At 45.9% G+C, this 23,360-nt stretch overlaps 1 protein-coding gene across 2 annotated transcripts; it reads right to left on the bottom strand.

Annotated features, from left to right (window-relative positions):
• Positions 1-266: 266 nt before the first annotated feature.
• Positions 267-20,516, bottom strand: Cd83 (CD83 molecule). Of its 2 annotated transcripts, XM_032885055.1 has the most exons (5): positions 20,142-20,316; positions 19,927-20,048; positions 4,902-5,097; positions 2,907-3,013; positions 267-1,822 (listed from the first exon to the last, which is right to left on the bottom strand). In XM_032885055.1, exons 1-5 carry the CDS (start codon positions 20,176-20,178, stop codon positions 1,694-1,696), a joined length of 591 nt encoding a protein of 196 aa, XP_032740946.1. In that variant the 5' UTR covers positions 20,179-20,316; the 3' UTR covers positions 267-1,693. The 2 variants fall into 2 exon arrangements, with proteins under 2 accessions (XP_032740946.1, XP_032740948.1); XM_032885057.1 differs by lacking the exon at positions 267-1,822 and having other exon boundaries at positions 2,927-3,013; positions 4,909-5,097; positions 20,142-20,516.
• Between the last annotated feature and the right edge of the window lie 2,844 nt (positions 20,517-23,360).

Below are 23,360 nucleotides of genomic sequence, written 5' to 3'. Positions count from 1 at the left end.
TCTTTTGGTCCCTCCCTGTCTGATCACCTAGGTGGACAAGTTGGCCATTACTAGTTGGTAGGGACACAGCTCCAGGAAGGAGTGCCATGTCACAGAGGTCTGCCAGCCATGTGTTCCTGCTCCCTACCCCCAATCCCAGCCCCAGACTCAGGGAAGCAGCCAGTCATTTACCACTACCATTTCTGCATTCTCACTCTCCACTCAGCACCCAAGCGCTCAATCTAAAGTCCAAATCATTTTAAAGATAGAAAAGAAGAACACCCCTCTTCACATGCATACTTTTAATAGCATGAAAGTAGTGACTGAGAGGCAAGCACATGGTATCCGCTCAGCATCCCGTTCACTCTCATAGTGTGGGTGACAGACACACCATCAGTAGGACAAAATCTCTTTGGGAAGCAAATGAGGAAGGGGTCCAGTTCATTAAAGAAATGCAACAATGTCACATCAGTGCAGCAACTGAGAATCTCCTCTTGTCATGGCACAATAGCTCCCATAGGTCCATATCTTCAAGAACTTGTGATTAGTCCTTCAAGAGCAAAACACTGCGCCAGTCTCCACGTTTCTCGGGAGTTCACACAGAAGACCATGGGAATGTCCATTTCGTGGCCTCCTTTGTTTGTTTGGAATGACAGGAAAGCTGAGCTATGACACGCATTTGCTCAGCTCCAGAACTCTAGAATATCAACAAAGGAACAGCCCAGTAGAATTGCCACTATATCCATTACGTTCAGCTATCCCCAAGCATCTTCACATCCAGTTTAGTCAACCCGGACTGGTTACAAGCCAGAGAGTGGAAATCACAAGTGACCCACCCAGGATCACACAGACAGTCCTGTGACCAGATTTTCGGTTGCTCAGTCCATGGCCTGCCCTTCCCAGCAGAGCACTGTACAGTGCTTCAAGCTTGCTATCCCTATTCTGAGGAACACTCTCCATATTCACTCAGGCTGCTTGTCAGCTAGACTAGACATTCATATTTTTTTTTAAAAAGAAAAGAAACACATTTCTTTGAAAAACATGAAAATTCTTCTTTGACAAGTACATGAAGATTAAAAAAATAAATGTGGCATTCCTCTGTACTGCCGCTTTATAAATGCCTTTTCCAGATGAAAAGGCCCTGCTGAGGAACAGTTCACTGACCTCTCATTTCTATGTACACATAATACTCCTTACTAATAGCTGGACCTTCTCACTGGGAAATTATTTGCTAAATATTTCCCACTGGCTCACAACTTGGCCTGTCAATTTCTGCCAGATGTGAGACATCTGGACTGGTGCAACGAAACAGGACAAACTCAAAGAGATGCCTCCCAGATGTAGAAGAGGACAGCTGTCCTCAGGAGTCTGTCATAGGGCCAGCTCGGAGTGTTCAAATTTCCCATGACCCTGCTCCACCATCATCTCACCATAGCTTTTATATGACTGAAAAGTATTCACGAGGTTGACCAGATAGCCGCATGAAACATGAAGCTGACAGCCACAGAGAAGCAGCGATGTTCCATGCTTCGTGATCATATGATAGTGCTCAAGACCCTGTGGCAGGGAGTAGTGTGGAACCCACTGTCAGGTGAAGGACTTCAAAGAAAGGTTGCCATCTGAGGGTGGGACTCATTCTTCTCTTGTCCAGGTGGTAGTCAGGCACATTGATCTGATGTGCCCTTGGCGTCGTAAAAACCAGTGGAGACCTTACTCATACTGTTTCTGTCTTGGGAAGGGTCACTGGCCCCAAATGTTTGCTTGGGGAGGTGATTGGAAGAAAAGCTTGTTCTGTACCAGGTTTAGAAATATCTGGAAAAATACTCTGTAGTCGTGCAAACTTCTGTAAAAGGGGAAAAGAAAAGATGTTGAGGAACTTTAGTCATTGGGAAAACTTGGCTGTTGTCACCCCTCCCCTGAGATCTGGTTGGACACTTCACTGTGGAAGTTCTTGCTACACTCACCACCCCTCATTCTTTATAAGCTAAATGTACCACTTCCCTGATGTTTCCAAATCTCATAATGACACTCATTGATTCCTGACTTCAGTGATCTCTAGCTCCTACTGTCACAGAACAGTGTGGAAAGCCACTCTCTATGGAAGCAGACATCTGCCAATAGGAAACTAAAGGCAGCCATCTTAAATGTACTATCTGACTATCCTAGTTACCTTCAATTTTTTTAACGATTTATTTATTTATTATGTACACAGTGTTCGGCCAGCATATATGCCTACATGCCAGAAGAAGGTACCAGATCTTCTTATAGATAGTTGTGAGCCACCATGTGGTTGCTAGGAACTGAACCCAGGACCTCTGGAAGAGCAGTCAGTGCTGTCAATCTCTGAGCCATCTCAACCCCCTCCCCCACCCTCCAGTTACCTTCTTATGAACAAAAATCTCTACCAACCAAATAGCAAGGTTTAGGAGGTCAGGCACATAAATAATTATTTCTATCCCATGCAGCAGTTGGTAGAATGCTTCATACACAGCAGGTACTCTTGGAAGCCTTTGGTTTTTTTTTTATATATTTGTTTTTATTTTAGAACTATTTTAAATACAGCCTCGACTTTATCTAAAGCACGCTTATGAAGGCTGTATATTTAATGAACCACCAAAAATAAGAGTTTTTATTAAGAATCCTTCGGATTAATTGATGCAATCATTCTTTGAGAAATTGATAACATCCAAAAATAAAAAAATAAAAACCCTCAGTCTATTATTCAACAATTCATTTCGAAGTCATGAGGTCATGAGTATTGTAAAAATACTCTTTTACACCCTTGCCTGATTTAACACCAGTATTTCACTTTGTTCTGATTACTTTTTTAAATAAACTGGTGAGTTAAATTTGTATTCACATATAATCATTTTATATAGTCACGGGGGACCACGTCACAGCAATAGGTGTTTTGACCAGACACTTACACATGTGAAAATGATGAGTGTCAGGTAGAAAACGACCAGAGAGAAGAGCAACACAGCTTCTGCCCTGTACTTCCTGAAGGTTGACTCTGTAGCTTCCTTGGGACATCCTTAAAAAAGAAAAAAAAGGAACCTATGAGTACATTCAAAGACATTTCTACCCTGCTCCATTCCTGTTTCCCCTGGTCCTAATGTGACCATCCCTACTCTCAAATATGTCAGCCAGTGAAGACCAGTCGGGGTGGCAGTGACAGCGATCTTGAGAGCTTGCTGTCATATTGCTCTGACCATCTGCCGGGGGGTGGGTGGGATGTTTGCTGAGCTTCCGGGACTGTCAACTACTTTATTTCCTGTGACAAGTTGAACTCTTAGGTGAATGACCTCAGATTAAGGCACTCTAACTAGACAATGAATCTGGGGATCTGCCTGTTCGTGTCCAAGAAATCCAACTGGAGTTTTGTTCTATTTGTCTTCCTGAGACAAGGTATCATGTAGCCCAGGTTGGCTGTAAACTCACCATGTTAATAAAGATGACTTTGAACTTCTCGACCCTCCTACCTCTACCTTCTAAGCACTTAGATTATAGGCATGGGCTACCATCCCTGGCTATTACTGGCACTTCAAACCGAACCCAGAGGTTGCCACATACTAGGTGAGCATTCTAACCATCGCCAGCCAGTCAACTGCAGTTCTTAGAGAAGGCCAGCAGCGTAGGCTGCGTGTACCAGCTCCCTTGGGACTTTTGAGGCTGTGGCTGTGGCACTAGAGAAGGGCAGAAGGGAGGCCCCAGCCAGGAACAGCCCGTGAGGAAAGGCCTTGTCCCGTCCAGGCACTAGCTGATGTTTGGCTCGTGCTGCTGTGAGGTTGCCAATGGGCTTGGCTCACAGCCTGGCCAGGGCCAGGCAGCAGGCAGATGATTCCAAGAAATTGTTCCCTTGAGTCTTATGGATTTGAGATTGGATTCAAAACTGTAATGCAGCAGGTCTAGGAATAGATTCTCACCAGGGTCTATGACTCAATGGAAAAAAAATGAAGAGATAATATCTTAGCGATCGCTAACACTGACTGAGCATTCTGTCTACCTCACTCACTGTACTTAATATCCCAATGCGATATCTCATTAAGTTTAGCCACAAACCTAGAATGCAAATGTCACTGCCCCCATTTGAGAGATGAGGCCTATATTAAAACAGCTACATAACCAGCTACACATTAGTGAGTGTCAGTTACCATTTGAGCCAGCTCTAAACAATGCTTTGCAGCCTGACCCTCAACTTGGAGGCAATAATGTGTTGGAAGAGAGAGATGGAGGTAATCAGCTACGCTCTGTTCATTTCCGCATTGTCCCTTATAACTCTCTCTTGGTCAGCTATTGCTATTCCTTAGCCATTTGGGTTGAGGGTCTACTGTGCACTGGAGAAAGCACTGAGACTTGCTGGTTCCCTGTGGAGGATAGGTATTCAGCTAATCCATACATTGCATGCCAAGTGTATGTGTCAGAAAGACCAGCAAACCAGCCAGGACAGGGGGCTGGAGGTTGGAAATGGTATAAGGTGTGTGTGTGTGTGTGTGTATGTGTGTGTGTGTGTGTGTGTGTGTGTGTGTGTGTGTGTGTGTGTGTGTGTGTGTGTGTGCGTGCAGCAGCAGTGAGAAAAGTGCAAACACTGGCTGGCCCTTTAAAAAGCTGAAGATTATTATCTTAGTACTAATAGCTTTCAGATACGTGGCATGAGGAGAGTGTAGCTGTTGTGCAAAGCCAGGGCCTTATGGACAATATGTTGATCATTTCTGGTCTCGGTCCCTAGCAAATGCTGGGCAGAGGTCGATACATAGATTAAGCCACAGAAAGAAAAAGTTACGACGTTCCTCAGAGGAATTATCTTCCAGCCACAGATGTTATCCTAAGCTGCAGGGTCTGATTCTGGAAGAAGAGAGACTTTGGGGTCTGCAGAAAGCGCACCCTGGCCTGTGAGAAGAAAAGACGGGAGGTGAGCTCACCTGTCACCTTCAGAACCACTGTGCCACTGAAGTTACGTTGCCCGCCAAGCTCCTGCAAGGCACACCTGTAGGTGCCAGCGCTGCAGAGCGTAGTGTTTTCGATTGTCAAGGAATAAGGCCTTTTCCTGGGGACCTCGGCGGAGCTGTTTTGCTGGCTCTCAGGGAGCTCCAGCCTCTCGTTGCCACTCTCTGAGACCTGTGAAGAGGCAGCCAAGAGTCACTTACTGACAGACTGGCATGAGAGTCTTAACAACTTGTTTTCACAAAAACCATCAAAAAATGCACGTTTTAAAGCAAGCTAGGGTGCTTTTTCCATCCCCCACCCCTCACCTCCCTATATGTGAATCCCAGGGGAGAAGAAGAGAATCTACAAAAACTCTAAGGCTGTGTTTGCTTTGAAACAAGATGAGACTGCACGTCATGATTATAGCACCGGGAACCAACATAACCTCCACCCTGCAGGGGTGAGAGAGTCACTGGCTGGGAGAGGGTAGGGTAGTTGGGGAGGGGACAGGCACCATCACTCTGAGTTGGATTTCTCTCTCTTTTAAATGTCCTTTTGGGTTTTTTTTTTCTTCAGATGCTAAGTCACCCACTAGCTGGTTCTTAATTTTGGATGCCAGCCTTTTTCTTGGAAAACTTCCTAAATCTATTTTAAAAAAAGCAAAACAAAAATAAAAACAAAACTACTGCCAGACAACTCAAACCCCCTTGAACCCAAGGTACAGATGAGCGACGGCCCATGTTAGGGAGGTACCTTCCATATTCAAGTTCACGGATGACTAGACACTAAGGATACTTTATCTCTCTTCTAAGAGAGGCAGGAAGATTCAGAGCCCAGTGGCATGAGGAGGTTACAGAGTCAAAGCGAAGCATCCCATGGATCCTATGGATATCAACAGGACACTCTGACCGGCTAGATGCCCGAGCTAATCAAGCAATCTCATTGGCTCTCTCCCTGAGCTCTTGGAGATGGAGTTGTGGGGTGTTTTCAGCATCACCTTCTCAAAGATGTGACATCCGTGACCACAGTCAACATCCACTCTCTTTCCCATCCATGCCATAGTGTATACGTGTTTTCACATACATACATGTATATATGTTCATGTGTGTGCAGGCACATTTGTATGTGAAACCTGGGAACAACCTCAGATGCATTTCTCAGGTGAGATCTACTTTGGGTTTTAGTGACAGAGTCTCTCTCTCTCTCTCTCTCTCTCTCTCTCTCTCTCTCTCTCTCTCTCTCTCTCTCTCTCTCTCTCTCTCTCCTGAACCTTTCCATGTACACTAGATGGGGTCCAGTGAGCCCCAGACCTGACTGCCACACAGAAGCAAAGACCATGTACGGTGTGAATTCTTTTATGAATTGGACTCAGGTCCTCACACTTGCCAGACCTGATCGTGTTTTAATCTGCACTCAGTAGGAGGCACCTACACCTAGATGGCTTCAGGCACATCCAGCCTTTGACCCTACAGCATACTCTTGTCATTTACAAGATTCACATTCAAGAAATGTGCGATTAGCAAACAAAAAAATTAAATCACCACTAACAACAACAACAATAACCAAATCACTATCTCCACCAATAGAAGAAAAAAAACACCAAAAATGTCTCACAATATTTTAGATAAATTTACAACTTTGTGTTTGGGTTCCATTTATAGCTCTTCAGAGCCACATGTGCCCTTCAGGCAACAGGTTGGACACACTTTAATTTCAAAGCTTCTAAAATAGATTTCCATTAACAGTAAAGCCCTCAGTGCTGGCAGGCAATCAGCCTTCCCTAAACAGCCTGGAACTGCCCTCTGCTGCTTGGCTGGGGACCAGTAGGGGACCTTGGGCAAATGGCATCCCTCACCCAGCCTTATTAGCATAACAGAACCCAAGGGACATTGTAGGGAAAGGGACAGACCGCCAGACTTCTCTGTGTCCTGGTGAACAGTGAGTGGGGAACATGCTGCAGTCCTTCAATGTTTAGAGGGGGGACTCTGGCAGAGAACTGGATAACCAAGGGGTTGGGGGTGACTGGGGAAAATGCACAGGCCTATGTGTGTGAGCACAAGCATCAATGCAGACACTCCGGGTCCGTTCTATTTAACATAGAAAGCAAAAGCTGCACAAAAAGGTCACCCAGTTTTAATCAGAGCGCTCAGCCTGCTGACAGTGCTGTACAGTGGGCTGCAGAGACATCTGCTGGCAGATTTATGCTCACTCCCAGAGCCGGGCTGAAAAGAATGGCCCCTCTCCCGCAGTCTCTGAACATGAATCCCATTTCTCGACAGTCCTCCCCACTTTTAAAGGGTCCTTACTAAATAATCAAGAGTCTCCAGAAAGAAGCTAAAAGACTGGGGCTTTTGGAGTTGCAAAAATACAGCAGCATTGAGGTTGAGGACTTGGTTCCGTCAGCAAAGTCCTTGTGGTACAAGCATGAGGACCTGAGCTCAATCCTTAGCACGGACGAATGAAAAAAAATCGCATGAGGTGGTGGCGCATGCCCGTGAACCCCCACTGGACCAGAAGAGTCAGGAGGATCCCTAAAGCTTGAATGTCAGTCAGCTGAGTTAAAGTAGGAGCTCCAGGCTCAATGAAAGGCACCGTCTCAAAAGATAAGGGGGGGAGGGGGTGATCGAGTGACACCCAACAATGACTTCTGGCTTCCCCACTCATGTGCACACATGCACACACGTACACACATGCACACATGTACACACATGCATACAGCTACACACATGCACATATGCACACACCTACATACATGTACACATACACACATGCACATGTGTACACACATACACAGGATCGATGAAAGGACTAAAGAGTCTTCAGAGAAACGGAGAGCATCCAACTAATTCTAGAACAGATAGAGCTGGCTCCTCGTGGCTTACAACTTCCCCCAACCCTAACTGTCCAACAGAGCTGCCACATAAGGCCAGTTTGAGCTGATTAGCCTGCCCGAGTCTCTGCATAGCTATGACCAATGCTCCATCCATCTCTTATATTTTTCTAAATCATTCTTTAGTGGCAAATATGACCGACTGCAGTAGGCATTTAGAGATGCCCTGTTGGGGTTGGGGATTTAGCTCAGTGGTAGAGCGCTTGCCTAGGAAGCGCAAGGCCTTGGGTTCAGGTCCCCAGCTCCGGAAAAAAAAAAAAAAAAAAAAAAGATTAGAGATGCCCTGCCCTGCTTTCCTCCTGGGGAGATTCTCGTCTATCAAAAGGGCTCCCAATCGGTTCAGAAGAGCCCATGAGAAAGTCAAGATCAAAACCTACAGCTCCCTGGAGTCAGTATAGGTGATGATGCTGGGTTTTTTGTTTGTTTTTGTTTGTTTGTTTTTCCATAATGCTAACTGTTGGGACTTGAGAGGCAGGTTGACGCTGGAAAGCAGTACTGACTGACAGTGGCCTTCTATCTGCAGAGGGGTTCCTTCCAAAACAAGGCAGCCCCAAGAACAGGGAGTACACTTTGTGGTCAGATTTCTATGGGCTTCTAGAACAATTCTAGCGAGTCCATTCCAGTTGTTTATGAGTGACAATACGAAGACCAAATGAGACAGTAAGGACAGAAGGAAGAAATGAAGGGAGATACAGAACAAGATTGTCGCCACGTTCTCCTGCCAAATTCTGCCTTGCTGAATTTGCCTGCCAAATACCTCAGCTCTCACGGGTCTCCTCCAAAGACCCTTTCTCCTCGGTGCCACCGAGGACCAGTGCCAGAGAGCTAGCAGAACCAAAGAACTCTTGCCAAGGGAGTGCCAGCACTCTGCTGGATGACTAACTACGATGGTGTCCCGAGGGATTCGAGCCCCTCGGTGAGCATCTGAAATCATAAGCAGAACTGAGCTCGTCCTTGGAAAGACGCAATGCTATTCTCCAGGCCACGCCCACTCAGAATAGTTTAGTTCTAGACCAGGCATAGGTTTTCTGCACACATTTTCCACACCCAAAATTAATACCTTTTCTATCTCACTGAAGCGTTTGAGACACATTGTGACCACGGCTTTTAGAGTTTGAAGTTGTGTGATGGGCCCATTATTAAGCAAACTATGGGAGACTTGAACACAAGCTACCTGATCCTAAGTGTATATGACAACCACAAAGATGACTTAGTAATTTACAAGAAGCTAGCGCATCCTGTGTGGATAGGCTGAACAGAAGGGTAACTCATACCCCTGACAAGACAAGCTGTGAAGTTTCTATCACGCTTCTCAGAAGAGCAAACAATATAAAACTTGGAAGTTGCTCATTTCTGGAAGTTTTCATTTAAGACTTTTGGACTACGATTGGCCACAGGTCATTGAATTGGAAATAGGTGAAGTCGTGGCTAAGAGAGGTCACCCTAGAACACAGCGGACAAGCTGTACAATCTGCCTGGAAACACCTCACAGCCCGCTCCTGGTTTTGTATTCAAGGTCTATGCAATGTCAGTTGCCCTTGCTGTTGTCCTTTTCAGACATAACTTTCCAAAATGGGGGAAAAGGTAATCACGAGATTCCACCTGAGAAATACAGGCTCTCCCCACTAACGTAAGAGTAGCAACTATGTTTACAGCTCTGTTACATCCTCAAAACCAGAGTAAAGCACTCTGGGTACAAGGAAACTCCTTATGCAAAACTTCAAATACTCTCAAAAGACCCATGGCTAGGCACATGTCATCCCGCCATGTCAAATGAACCAGCTGTGACTGAAGGAGCACCAGGGACTGCTTTGGATGTTCCAGAGAGCACAGAAAGGTAGGACAGCAGCTGGACCAGCCAGTCCCCTCATTGCTTTGAGTTCGTATGAGCATTAGGAGCTGGCTCAAAACCAACCACTGGCAAGAGCAGCGTTTTGAACATTCCAAGTCTAAAAGTGTTTCATTGCTTCTCTGCAAAAGCATTTTAGGAAATAGTGATTTATAACAAAGGAACCCCCCCATTCATTCACAGCCGAGCATAATTGACGGGAACTGTTTAATGCACATTCCATGATGCTAATATTGCCATGCAGAATGGGAAAGCAAAACATAATTTGGGCAAATTAATTTCTCAAATCACTCGTTCCGATGCTGTTTTAAATGCCCACACTCTGTGGATTAACTTTTATGCTGACAACTGAACTTTTTTTTTTTTTGAATTAGGGAAAAAAAATGAGATATCCTGTTTTCAGAAAACCTAAGGACTTTGATTTGTCTCAAAGCCTCCAATTTGAATAAATGACTTAAATATCATATTCTTTCTCTGAGACAGAGTCTTGACCTTAAGGAAACCACAAGACCTAAATTAAACTGATCTTTCTCTTTAATTCTCTGAACATGACATCAAACAAACAAGTACTAATTTTAAGAGCATGTGAATTAAACAGATTTCTTAATGATGGATGGATTTGAATAAGTACAAACTAAATAAATAATGTGGGCATGAAGCCCATATTTCAACTAAGAACTATTGTGGCAATTTTTTAAGAAATACAAATTTATGTAATTTATTCAAATATATCTATTCAAATATATGCCAACTAATGAGGCCCAGTAGGACAGCCTGCGATCCCAGCTAATCAGAAGACTGAGACAAGAGGCTTGCCGGGTCAAGGCCAGCTTAGCCAGCTGAGACAGAACTTGCAGACAGTGCACAAAGGGCTTGTGCAAGCCGGAGGCTGTGAGCTCGGATCCCTGTCCCCCACGTAAAAGCATAGGCACAGCCCCAGTACCAAGAACAAGAGGCAAGTGATACCCAGGGACTTACTGGCCAACAGGTCTAACTAAAGTGATGAGCTCCAGAGTCAATGATGAGACCTTGTCACAAGAAAAGCTGGGGAGTGACCAAGGAAGGTGGAAGGTATCCTAACCTCAGCCACGAGCGCCCACAAGCATAGGCACAGATGAGGGTGCACACAGATAGGCAAGCATGCATTCACATGTGTATGCACCGTGTGAACTTCCTAGAAATGACCAAATTCAACTGCCAAGGCAACATGTCTATTCCTATAGCGAACAGGTTTTGATCACAAACTCGAGGTCTTAGAACCTCAGATAGCACATCTGCCTTCGACTCTCGGTAAAGGAAAAGTTCCTTTTGAAAGGGGGAAAAGAAAAAAAACCCACACAGAACGTAAGCATTTCACCTGCCAGTTGGATAAACCGTATGTGAAGAGGAGACTTCAAGGGCCTGAAGATGTCATTGCAGTGGGCTGACGTGGCCAACGCCTACTGGGACGGCTCTGTGTTAATTGCATTCCTTGTGCACTAACAGTCATGTACTTTGGTTTCGAACTCAATTAAAGTGCTAATATAATCCCCATTCATCATAAAAACAGCTCTTTATGATGTGCAAAATAGTTTGGCTCGGAGGTTGATGTCATAATGAGTATAAAATGTATGAGCATTAATGTCGGGGTTATTTTTTTTTCCTGAGTGTAGTTTTATTAGAAAAATGATTTTCTACTTTGAAATGTGCTAGGTCCAACAGACAGAGTCAGATTTATGGCTCTTACCAAGAGTTGTGAGTATGGCGGAGGCAGCCTAATTAAGAGAATTGGCTTTGGAGTGAGGTGGAGTGGGGGCCATTCCTAGCCCAGTCCTACCACCATTCCTTCTGTCCTTGGCCGACTGGCTGAGCAGCCCGGGATTAGTTTGTACCCGTGGGACCCAGGAATGACCACATCTTACAGAAGTAGAGTTAAGGTGTATCTGATATTGCATATACCCCAAGTACGGTACCAATCAGAGGGAAAGCCCTAAGACATCATCATCATCATCATCATCATCGTCATCGTCGTCGTCGTCGTCGTCGTCGTCGTCATCGTCATCGTCATCGTCATCGTCATCGTCATTGTTGTTGTTGTTATTAAATGCATAGCCAAGGTTTCATTCAGCATCCTAAACAGTTCGTTGCACACAGGGAGGTTTCAGAATGTGCATTCTGAATAAATGAATGAATTTGAGACATAATGGGAACATGACAGGCACCTTGGCTTCCAAATCAGAAAGCCTGAAGCCAAACCTGAGCTTCCACATTAGCTAACCGGGTCATTTTCAGTCATGCACTTCATCTCCGTGCTTCAAGCCCTCGTCTGGGAGGAATGTATCGTAGAAGTCAAATGAGAGAGTCAGAAGAAGAAGCTGTTGCTATAGCTGATTGCTTACCATTCCCTCTATAGATGATTCTTCCCCCTCATCCTTCTCGGCTTCTCTCTGGTAAAATTACCCTGGAAGTCTCAATTCATTGATCTAGAGAGAAATCTCGTGTGTGTGTGTGTGTGTGTGTGTGTGTGTGTGTGTGTGTGTTCATGTGGGTGCATGTGCATGTGTGTGTGTATGTTTATAAGAGTACATGTATGTGTGTACATGTGTGTGCATGCATGTATTGTGCATTTTTGAGTGTATGCATGTGCATGTGTGTTTACATGAGTGCATATGTGTGTGTCCATGTGAGTGCATATGTTGTGTGTGCATATGTGTGTTCATGTAGGTGCACATGCATGTGAAGATCAGAAGACAGTCTCACTGGCCCTTCCTCTTTACGCACCATCCAATCTTATTTTCTGTTCATTTGTCTCTTTAGATAGTTCCTCACCATGCTGGGGCTCTTTGGATTGGCTAGTCTGGCTGGCCAGTAAGCTCTAGGGAGCTGAATCACCACACCCTACTTTTTTCACTAGTTCTGGGAATCAGACACCCTCCTGCTTCCACAGCAAGCCCTTCACTGACTAAAGCACCTCTCCCGCCCTTGACAGAGAAATCTGTTAGCTGCCCATAACGTCTCCAAACAGCACCGCATCCTGATTCTCTCAAGTATCATGATTATAAGGTGAAACATGTCTCTAAGCTAGGACACGGATGGCGATGTTTGACCTCTCATTGCTCACATCAACCATCCTGAGGTTGTCACCTCGTGTTGGGTGCCTACTGGACTCTGAGCTCATATCCTTCATGGAACGACAGAACCCCTTGAGTCTAGAGGAGGCCCATTTGACTCTGGCCTGGCATCCTGGGACCTCAGAGACCGATTGTAATGGACATACAATGCAATTGTACCCACGTAAGAAGAGCCAGAGATGTGTCCTTTGAGAAGAAAAACCTAATCAGAAAAAACGATGTTTGGGAAACATAGGCAAGTGCGTTTACCCGCTACTATTTCACTGCTATAGGGAAGCTAGCAATAAAACCAATATAAAGGCTGGCAAAGATGATAAATGCAATGGCGCCAAGCCCAGGGGATATTCGCAATGCTCTAAGGCCAGCTTTTTCTAAAGGAAGAGACCTATGTTGGCTTATATATGATGGGAATGTGAAAAAAACGAGAAACCTAATACATCATGGATAAGCCAACATGGTTCATTTTCATTTTCTTTGAGAATTACAATTCCTTGTAACAGGAAGTCTTAACTGATGGGGATATACAATACACAGACCTCTACATGGGGTGGCATATAGGGCATTCTGCCCATGGGGTCCAGGCTTCTAGGTCAGCCCTACTTATATGCCTCCTCTCCTTAAAGAAAGATGTGCTAGAACTGGCCCAGAACATCTGGTCCAAGGTGACTGCAGACAGTTTGGGGACACCTAACATCTTCCTTCTCTAGGGGTTCTTCTCCATCTGTACCTATAATCCTTGCTAGCCACCAGCTCCTCTGGGCTCAGTCCTCTTTAAAGAACTCAGATTAGAACATACAGGAGACTCATGGGCGGTCCAGGAAGCTGTCAAGTGACATTACTACACCCTGATCTTCCAAGTCAGTACTAGCTCCACCAGGCCCACACGGGGATTTACCCAGAGCATCTCCATGCAAACAAATGCACAAAACAAAAAGCCAAAACTCAAAAAGCATGCTTAAGTGTGTGAAGGAATTGTATCAGGGAGAGATTTTTTTGGTCCTTCTCTGGTTTGTGCCCAAGAGCATTGGTACAAAACTTAGGACAGCAGGTGAATTCTCAGTCAGTGTAAACAAGACTAACAGAGAAATTGTGTGAGGGGACAGATGTCTGTAATTTCAGCCCTATGGAAGGTGGCACAGGAGGATCCCTGAGCCTTGCTGGCTCCAGGTTCAGTAAGAGACCCTGTCTAAAAACATAGGGTAGAGAATATTTGAGGAAGACACCCAAGGTAAGTCCCTAGTCTCCAATCCCATGCACACAGACTATCTTGTGCGCACACACACACACACACACACACACACACACACACACACACACACACATACACATTTAGCATCATTGCAGAAGTAGCCAGAAAGAGATTACAGAAGTGGCTTTAGACAGAGAAACCCTTTTTTGGGGGGTAATGAATTTGATTTCAGTCCTGTCTTGCATAAAATGCCTACATCACTGAGACCTTCCTCAAACTTCTCCTTTTTTCCATGCGGTGACAGAACCAAGAATAAACTAAGGGAACCCAGTCCTCATGTGATTCAGATTTCCCCTTGTATGCATAGAAAACATGTGGGGTTTTTTTTTTTTGTTTTGTTTGTGTTTCTCTTCAACTCTCAGCCACCCTATTCCTACCTCCAAAAGACATTAAACAAGGTTGCTGTTCAACCATGGCCAAAATTTCAACCATGGCCACTTTTCCTCTCTGGGGTAGCCTCATCCTTTCTTTGACCACACAGACAGAAATGGGGATGGAGAAAACCCAAGTAAGTGGGAAGGTGCATTAGCCTTCGATGACAGGCTCCTAAAGATGTATCTTCTCAGGAGCCCTACATCCTTCCCATCAGCATGAAAAATGTGCCCTTCCTTGGGTGTGCATGACGCCATTCTCTGTGCTGACACCCCTTCAAGGGCTCACTATTTCTGAGATTGCATACCTTGGATTCATTGACATTCGGCACTCAAGTCCTTCACATTCTGCGTCCATCCTCTGTCCTAGCATCACCTTTGGGTCTACCTTCTGGATCCTTTCCCCTTTAGATCACTAGTTACCTCACTTGTACCGAAAAAATAGTGGTACATTTCTGTGCTACCCTGGAAATGTTTGCTTGGTCTCTGAGTGTGGATAAGGGCCTGTGTACACACCTGTGTGCTCCTGTGTGTAAACACCAGATGTCTTCTCTAGCACCCTCAACCTTGTCTGTCAAGACAGGGTCTCTCAAAGAACCTAGGGGTCACAGATTTGACTAGGTTGCTTGACCAACGAGCTTCAGGGGCCCGCCTACCTCTGGCCACCTGCACTGGTGTTCACTGGTGTTACAAACCTTGCCACGGACGCTGCCTTTTGACATGGATGCTGGGCCTCAAAAGTTAGGCCCTCGTGCTTACACAGTGGGCCCCTTACTGACTGAGCCATCTCCTCCGTGTAGACTGTGGGACAGCTATCGCCAAGCCCAGGACATGGGATCGACTTGTAACATACAATAACACAGTATAAATATCAAGGTTATCTAAGAACCAACTTTATGACTTTCACAGTTTGAGCTAAAAGTGAGCTCTCCAGGGCAAGAAGGACATGCGATATATATATTCACGTTTCAGATTTTCAGTCCTTCTAATTTTATTTTGGAAATGTTTCCTTTCCTCCCCAAAACAAGAAACTCAACTAGTAGTGTGTGTTAGTTCCTGGGTAAGCCCCTGGGGGGAATGGTATCAACTCTGACCCCTCAGCAGCACCCACCTGTGGAGACAGGAAATACAGCTCCACTCGGTAAGAGTGACCAACACCCAGGAAGACAGCAGTCAAGGCCAAGTAACACTGGTGTAGTGACTAGACTTGAGCTGTCAGATGGCCTCAGGTAAACCATTAACCTGGTTTCCAACGTTCCCCTGCAACATGAGCGTCAGAAACAGAACTCTGCCCTGGACCAGACCACCCCATGATCTAACATAGCCAGGGATTTTCTACCTCTTAAGGTCAAGTGTAACTCATTCTCTGAAATCACTGCCTTACTTCCCCTTTCTCCCTTCTCTGACAACCCTCTAACTAGAGTGTGTCTTGTGACACATGCCTGTCCCCACCCCCGCAGTATCACCCAGAGGCGACATCGGATATCCCCTTTCACTTTGCCTCACTCTAGGTTGCTATGGCTCCTTTCAGGCTCCAGGATGGCACTATATCTGCAGAGCAAATGACTCCTCTTTGTTAGTGGAGGAGGACACCAACCATCATCAAAGTTGTCCATCTGGAGCCTTGGTCTCTACTTAGACCTTCGCTCCTCTGTGGAAGCAATCATGGACACAGTGACACTCCCCAAGGCACAGACACAGACCCTCACACAGGACCTTATATTCAGCACATGCATTAGGAGGTTCTGTCTTCTGAAATCTCCACGTAAACAAACGCCATGGTCAACAGCAAAAGAATGTCGAATCAAAGCGCATTTGCCTGCGTCCTTCAACTACCTCCTCCCACACAAGCTGCAATCTGTCAGAACTTTAAAAGCTAAACTGAGTTATGGTCCCCATGGTATATAACTTATTGATTTTTCTATTTCTTCTCCATCATCCATTCTGCTTTGAAAGAGATGGGGAGAAGGCAACTTCGGGGATCCCTGTTAGGGAGAGCTGTGCTAGAGGGAAGGGGGCTGACGCCTGCTGCATTTGGCTTTGCCTTTGGTCTTCTCTGCTTGTCTCTACTGAATCCCTCTGGTCTCCCCATCACCACAGCTTAGAAACAAAGAATAAAATACTATTCCTGACACCCATCGGTGTTTGTACAGACTTCAACTGGACTCCAACGGCTTGGAGTTTTTGCTAAAAGGCAAATGAATTTTTTTAAGCTATGGTCCTTTCTTAACCATCACCAACTGCCTTGTGGCAGGATGCTCTATGGAACCCAAGGACTAAACAGAAATCTTAAGCCACATTTAACCATCGTTGTGACAGGCCGAAGGCCTGCAAGATGTGAGCCATTGTGGTAGACCGCTAAACCGCACTCCAAGGGGCTCTGCTTGCCCTGAGCCCACACACAGGCAGTAAGTTTTACAACACCGGGATAGAGAAGAGAAGGCGAGGCAAGAAGTGCCAGAATGGGTTTAAACCTCCCACCTCACAGTTCCCCAGAACAATCTACAAGAAAAACATGCAAAACCAAACCAAACAAAGGAAAACAAGCTCCTTCATCCACTGGCCTTATTTCTAGAACTCTCTATCCATTTCTGTTATATAAGCAATGACAACACGAATGTTATCAATTAGTGGGCATAAAACAATAAATATGATGGAACTCGTCCAAAAGTCCTGGAAGAAATAATACATATGAGTATTAAGGCGTCCTGTGAGTGGGTAGAGAGGGCTCCCCTAGCCTCTCGCCACCAAGCATGGACAGGGGATGAGAGGAGAGCGATGCCTTTTCCGTTTCTCATCAGAGCTCCATTCATATCGAGCAACTCCGCCACCCGCTCTTTTTTTTTTTTTAAGAAAGAATTTTTAAGAGACCTTAAGGCCAGACCTTGCAAGAACTGTGTCCAATAAACAAGCAAATACATTACAGACTGACATCGTCTGCCGACATCCAAGGAGAGGTCAAAGGCTAATTGCTATGATTTACTGAACCATTCCAAATGACCCTGTGTGAGAAGATTTAACTTGACAACTGTTTGAACTTCACAGTCTGAAATTTCATCTACTTGTTTCATGAGTACTTTTTAATTACTCCCCTGGGGATATTAATGATGCTTTCTTTCCTTTTTTTTTTTAATTACAGTCTGGGAGGGATCGTGGTTTTATGTTTTGCTCCCTCCTTGAGATGGCTAAGTCTACTGGCTGGCTAGCTCAAGGATACTTTACTCTTCTTTACTCAAAGTAATTAAAATAGAAAATCGAGATATCAAGATAGTCTAACAACCGAAGATTTGGAATCTGACAGCTTGATTCAAAGCCCACTTACTTCACTCCCCTGGGCTCTGAGCTTTCGACTGTAAAGGAGGAACAAGAATAGTTCTGGCCCCTTAAGCCCACACTGTTCAGGAAAACAGAGGTAGATAACATATGTAAATATTTATTCCCACAGTCTGGCATATGGTGAGCACTCAAATATTGTTTTTATGATATTTTTAAAGTGCTATTGTTTTGACTACTCGAACAATTTTTGGACTCCTGTTTACTGAGCCCACAGTGAAGAAAGGAGAAACATGAAAGAAAAAGACACATGCACACACACACACACACACACACACACACACACACACACACACACACACTGTACACACACACACACACATACACACACACACACACACACACACACACCCCACACCACACACACACCACACCACACACACACATACCACACCACACACCATACCACACCCCACACCATACACACCACACACACACCCCACACCACACACACACACACACACACACACACACACCACACCATACACACACACCACACCACACCACACACACACCACACACAACATGTACACACACCACCCCACACACACACCCACAACCACCCCCACAACCCAACCCACCCCACCACACCCACACACCCACACCACCACCACACACACACACCACACCACACACACAAACACACTCACACACATGCATGCACCACACCACCACACACACACATACACACACATACACACACACACCACACCACACACACACCATACACATATCACACACACATCCCACACACACACACACACACACACACCACACACAACACACCCCCCACAACCCAAACACAACAAACCACACCACACACCACACCACACACACACACACACACACACCACAGCACACACACACACACCACACCACACACACACACACAAACACACACCCCACCACACACACACACACACACACACACACACCACCACACACACAAACCCCACCCACACACAAACAAACCCATCCACCATTCACCCCACAAACCACCCAATCACACACACACCACACACATACACACACACACACACACACACACACACCACACACACACACACACACCACACACACACACACCACACCACACACACACACACCACACCCACACACACACACACCACACACACACCACACACACACACACACACACACACACCACACACACACCACACCACACACACACACACACACACACACACACACACACACACCACACCACACACACACCACACCACACACACACACACACACACACACACACACACGCACACACACCCTTTCTTTCCACCCTGCCTTGCATATTTAAACACACACATACGTATGTAAGCTTTCATAACATCTCTCCTTGTGGGAAGAAGGCAGCACTGTTTGGTGAAAACTGAGAACCTACGTACGGAGGCTTCCTCCTCAGAGCCACCCCTGGGGATTTTATTCATTTGCCTTAAAATGGAGTTGGCCTATCTCAGAACCCCACTTAAAGAAGAGATGCAGAGGCTGGCTCTATTAAATTACAGCAGCGGGGTTTAAAAATACCAAAGGAATTACAATTTTGAGGTCTGGGAGATCTCACTAAAAGAAAGCCTTTCAAATGTTTTGCCTTATGCAACTCAATTTCCCACCACAGGAGCAGAGATGCTTTCTCTCCTGTTTGAGCCTCAGGCTCCAACACATTTCTAAGGAAATCCTCATTCCTGGGCAGACCGGACCCCTCAGAGGCTGCCTAGCAGAAGCAGAACCAAGATGAGCCAATAGCATGCCTTAACTAAAAGGAGATTCCTGCTCCCAACTACCTCCTATGGCCAGCCTAAGCCACGTGAGACCGTCTTTGAGATGGTCTCATGGTCACAAGGCACAAGAAATCAGGAGTCTAAGGACGTGCTTCCTAACCCATGCCCAAATCTAGGCCCACGTTGCTTTCTCTGCAGCTCTTTGGCTGCAACCACAGGTGCCCTGTCACGTGGGTCCAATCCCTTGAAAACCTCTGGTGGGATCTTTCACACCAATCCCCTTTTGATCATGATCTGGGGGGAGGGAGCGGGGACTAACAAAAGGGGGCTTGGGCCACGGATGTGGATGAAGCGAGGTGGGAGAAAGTGGGGTATTAGAATGGTTGGAGTGCCCAATCCGGATGCCCTCCCAGAAATCTGGTCCCTCGGGTGCCTGTTTCCACTGTCCCCACAAGGGACCGCGCAAATCCCAATGGAGCTTACCTTGGCCCAGGACACTGTGTAGGAGAGCTGCGGGTCCCAGGGCGCTGTGCACGGCAAGTCGGCCGTTTCGGAGCAAGCCACCGTCACCTCCCGCATCGCCAACGCGGGCGCCAGGCTGCAGGCTGCAAGAGAGAGGGAGAGACAGAGCGGCGTAAGCCAAGGCCACCGAGGAGGGGTCGCGGGTAGCACCGGGCGATCGGGCTTGGGGGCCGTACCGCAGCCTAGAAGCAGGAGCTGGAGGCCTTGCGACATGACTGGAGCGCTGCGCCACTGTCCGGGCCGCCCTCCTGGGCGCGCGCCGTGCTCTTGTACCCGCGCTTGGGACTTCCCCGCGCGCCGGCCCCGGGGACTCCCCAGCCGGAGGAGGCGGGTAACCTGGTCCCCGCCCCGCGCGCGTCCCCAAGTCCGCGTCGCTGCTGCGGCTGGCCAGCAGCGACAAGCAGCTCCGCGGAACGACCCCGCGCCCTGAGGCTTCGGAAGCCGCGAAGGCACGCGCGACACCAGCTGCATGACCCTCAGACCCATCGAACCGGTCAAGCAGATTCAGATAAGGTGGGAAGCTGCTTCTGAAGCCCAGGGCTGTGGCGACATTGCTACTCTCCTGATTTTGTGATAAGGACAGACACCCTAGACTTCCTGCGAAGTGGTAAATGCCTGCAGTCCTTAGCTTGCTGCCTTCTTTCGGATTATCACTCGGCCTTGTTTACGTTGTTTGAACACGGGAGAGCTTTTCATGCTAAAGCATTAATTACACACATGCCCATAAGTCTTTTAGAAAGCAATGTCTAAGAGAATCTTGAGTCAATTCCCAAAGGCTCAGGAACCAGGGGGAAACAGAACTGAATATTTTAAGTGTCAAAGGTCTGGAAGGAGAACGGTGTCTTCTGGACATGAAAACGTACGTGTACTCTTGAAGTCACAGGAGCAGGGATGATGTGCACAAACCCAGGGCAGGCAAACCGTTCATCGCTGAGGGGGAGGGGATTCACATGCTCCCACCCGGAACTGGGGAGCTATGGCCAGTAGAAGGCTTCTTGGAGGAGGGAGAGCACCCTCCCCTGAACAGGTCAATCCCTCTCCAGTGGATGCCCACGTTCAAAAGTATATGGACGTCTCAAATTATTAAAGGAAAAAAATCAAATCACCTCTAATTCACCCAGAAGCAACTCCCCTTAACATTTTGGTGTACTGACATATATTTTAATGCTGTACCCTTCACACTATCTTTCTGTCTTGTGCTAGCTTAGTTTAACAGTTTACCAGCAGGTTCACAATACTAAAAACAGTTTCCGCAACTGCGTAGTGGCTGTGCCATATTCCACTGGGCCACAAATTAGAACCCATTAGGTAGTGCCGAGCACTGGCAGGGCTCTCTTACTCTATTATTTTTTCCTTCGGATATGAAGGCATTTTGTTTTTTACCAAGTCCACCCCCCACTCTCCAACTCTAACCCCTCCCAGATTCCTCCCTTCATTTCCCTGCCAAATTCATGTTCTCTCTCAATCTCTCATATATATGCATACATACTTATATATATATAATATGTGTGTATATACATATATACACATATACATATACATATATGCATATATACTTATATAGGTACATACATATATGCATACATATATACATATACACACATATATATACACATACACACATATATATACATACATCTATACATACATAACATCTCCTCCTGACTGTAGACAGTGCAGGAGCTAAACTCCAGGTACTGAGCATCCTCTCCAAAGCTGCCCGGGGGCTAATGATTCCTTGAACTAATGCAGATTAGAATCAACCCCAAATGGTACGACAGACAATCTAGCTTACATTTTTAATAAGAAAATACTCAAACTGTAAGAAATTTAGAGCTCAGACCCACAAATCTGCCAAATATGGTATATCTCTCCATTTATTGAATCTTCAAGAACATTTTAAGTTTCACACAGAGGCTTTTCTAAGGGACCTTCAGATACCTTTACAGTTTGGGTGGTTATTTTACATATTTTTTTCCTACACTATATTTTCCTAAGATCCCTTAATCAGTGACTTAGGAGTTCACATACTCCTCCTTAACAATGCATCCTCGGAAGCTCCATCACGACACTTCTTGATCATTGGTTGTGGTAAAGTTGTGGTTTTTCTCCAAGTAGATTCCGCCATCTCCACAGGTGTCTAAAAGTGGAGGGTGACCCGTGACACTGTCTGCTGGAGTCTTCGATGCGTCTCAAAAACGGTTCTGTGGGCTGATGTGAGCCACTGCCTCTGCCCTCCAAGGCTGGAATTGCAAGCAGTCACCACACCCCCTGGCATTTTCGTGGGTTCTTGGAGGTCAGATCTCTGGGCCTCATATTGTAGGCAAGTGCTTAACCACTGAGCCACCGCCTAGACCCCGAGGTATATTCTTTACTGAAGTCAGAGGTCTTTTAAAAAAGAATCATGTTCACTTTCTATGCCTTTTATGTCCTTTTATTAAGGCTGTTGCTGTTATTAAAACTCTTAAATCACTGAAAGAGATGTGTTAAATTTTTGCTCTGTGTGTATAAAATTATCTGCTGATCTTTGAAATTCTGTCCTTATTTTGCTTCATAAATTTTTTTAACTTACAAAGGTCTATCGGCCTCTGCCTCCTAAGTGCTGTGTGTGTGTGTGTTTGTGTGTGTGTGTGTGTGGTGTGTGTGTATACATATATATGTATACACATATATGATATATTATATATATAATGTGCACACATGCACACATATATATGATGCACAAAGGTATCACATGTCCCCATAAGCCTCAGACTCACAAGACAGCTGAGAATGACCTTAGAGGACTGATTCTCCTGCCTCCACCTCCCCTGGGAGCTGAGACTGCAGGGAAGCACCACAGTGAAAGGCTATTATTGCTTTCAAATGGCTGCCCTCGTCACATGTTTTAATAAGCAGAGCTGTTTTCTGCTTATTATAATTATATTTATATTATATATCATAATTATGATAAAAATCAATTAGTGTTGCCATCCCTGTCTACATAACACCCCAGAGTGCCTGCCCTCTGTCTCATCTCACACACAGGGATAATCTGCGATGGCTGCCTGTTCTTCCTCTGCATGCCAAGGACTCTTCTTGTGCCTGAGGTGGGGCTCCCAAGTCCCCAACCCTGGCAACTGCCCTCACCTATCTCAGCCTAGCAGGGCGAAGCCACTTCAAGCTAGTTCCCAATTCCTCGCTCATTTCCAGCCCTCAGACGTCACTTACTTTCTTGCTAGAACAACTGTGTGTGAGAAAGACTTTATTCAGCATTTCTAAAAATCTCCAAAACACGTGTCTGTCATAATTCACACTGTTGACAAGTACATGATCTATATGACGTCACAGCATCCCCTCCCTACCACAGATGCACCAAAGTGTGCTTCTGCACTTCTCTTACCCTTCCTCTGGCT

The sequence above is a fragment of the Rattus rattus genome, chromosome 14, assembly GCF_011064425.1.
Source record: "Rattus rattus isolate New Zealand chromosome 14, Rrattus_CSIRO_v1, whole genome shotgun sequence".
Classification (NCBI taxonomy): domain Eukaryota; kingdom Metazoa; phylum Chordata; class Mammalia; order Rodentia; family Muridae; genus Rattus; species Rattus rattus.
The sequence above is the reverse complement of the archived record's forward strand: the minus strand, read 5'-3'. Positions and strand labels throughout refer to the sequence as shown.

Bases quoted from the DNA above. Each gene is read 5' to 3' on its own strand.
- Cd83 (XM_032885057.1), bottom strand. From the start codon at position 20,451: ATGGGTCTGAGGGTCATGCAGCTGGTGTCGCGCGTGCCTTCGCGGCTT. The intron at 20,049-20,141 runs GTACGGCCCCCA...TCTCTCTTGCAG, and splicing joins GCTCCTGCTTCTAGGCTGCG to CCTGCAGCCTGGCGCCCGCG. The intron at 3,014-4,908 runs GTGACAGGTGAG...TTCTTTTTTAAG, and splicing joins GTGGCACAGTGGTTCTGAAG to GATGTCCCAAGGAAGCTACA.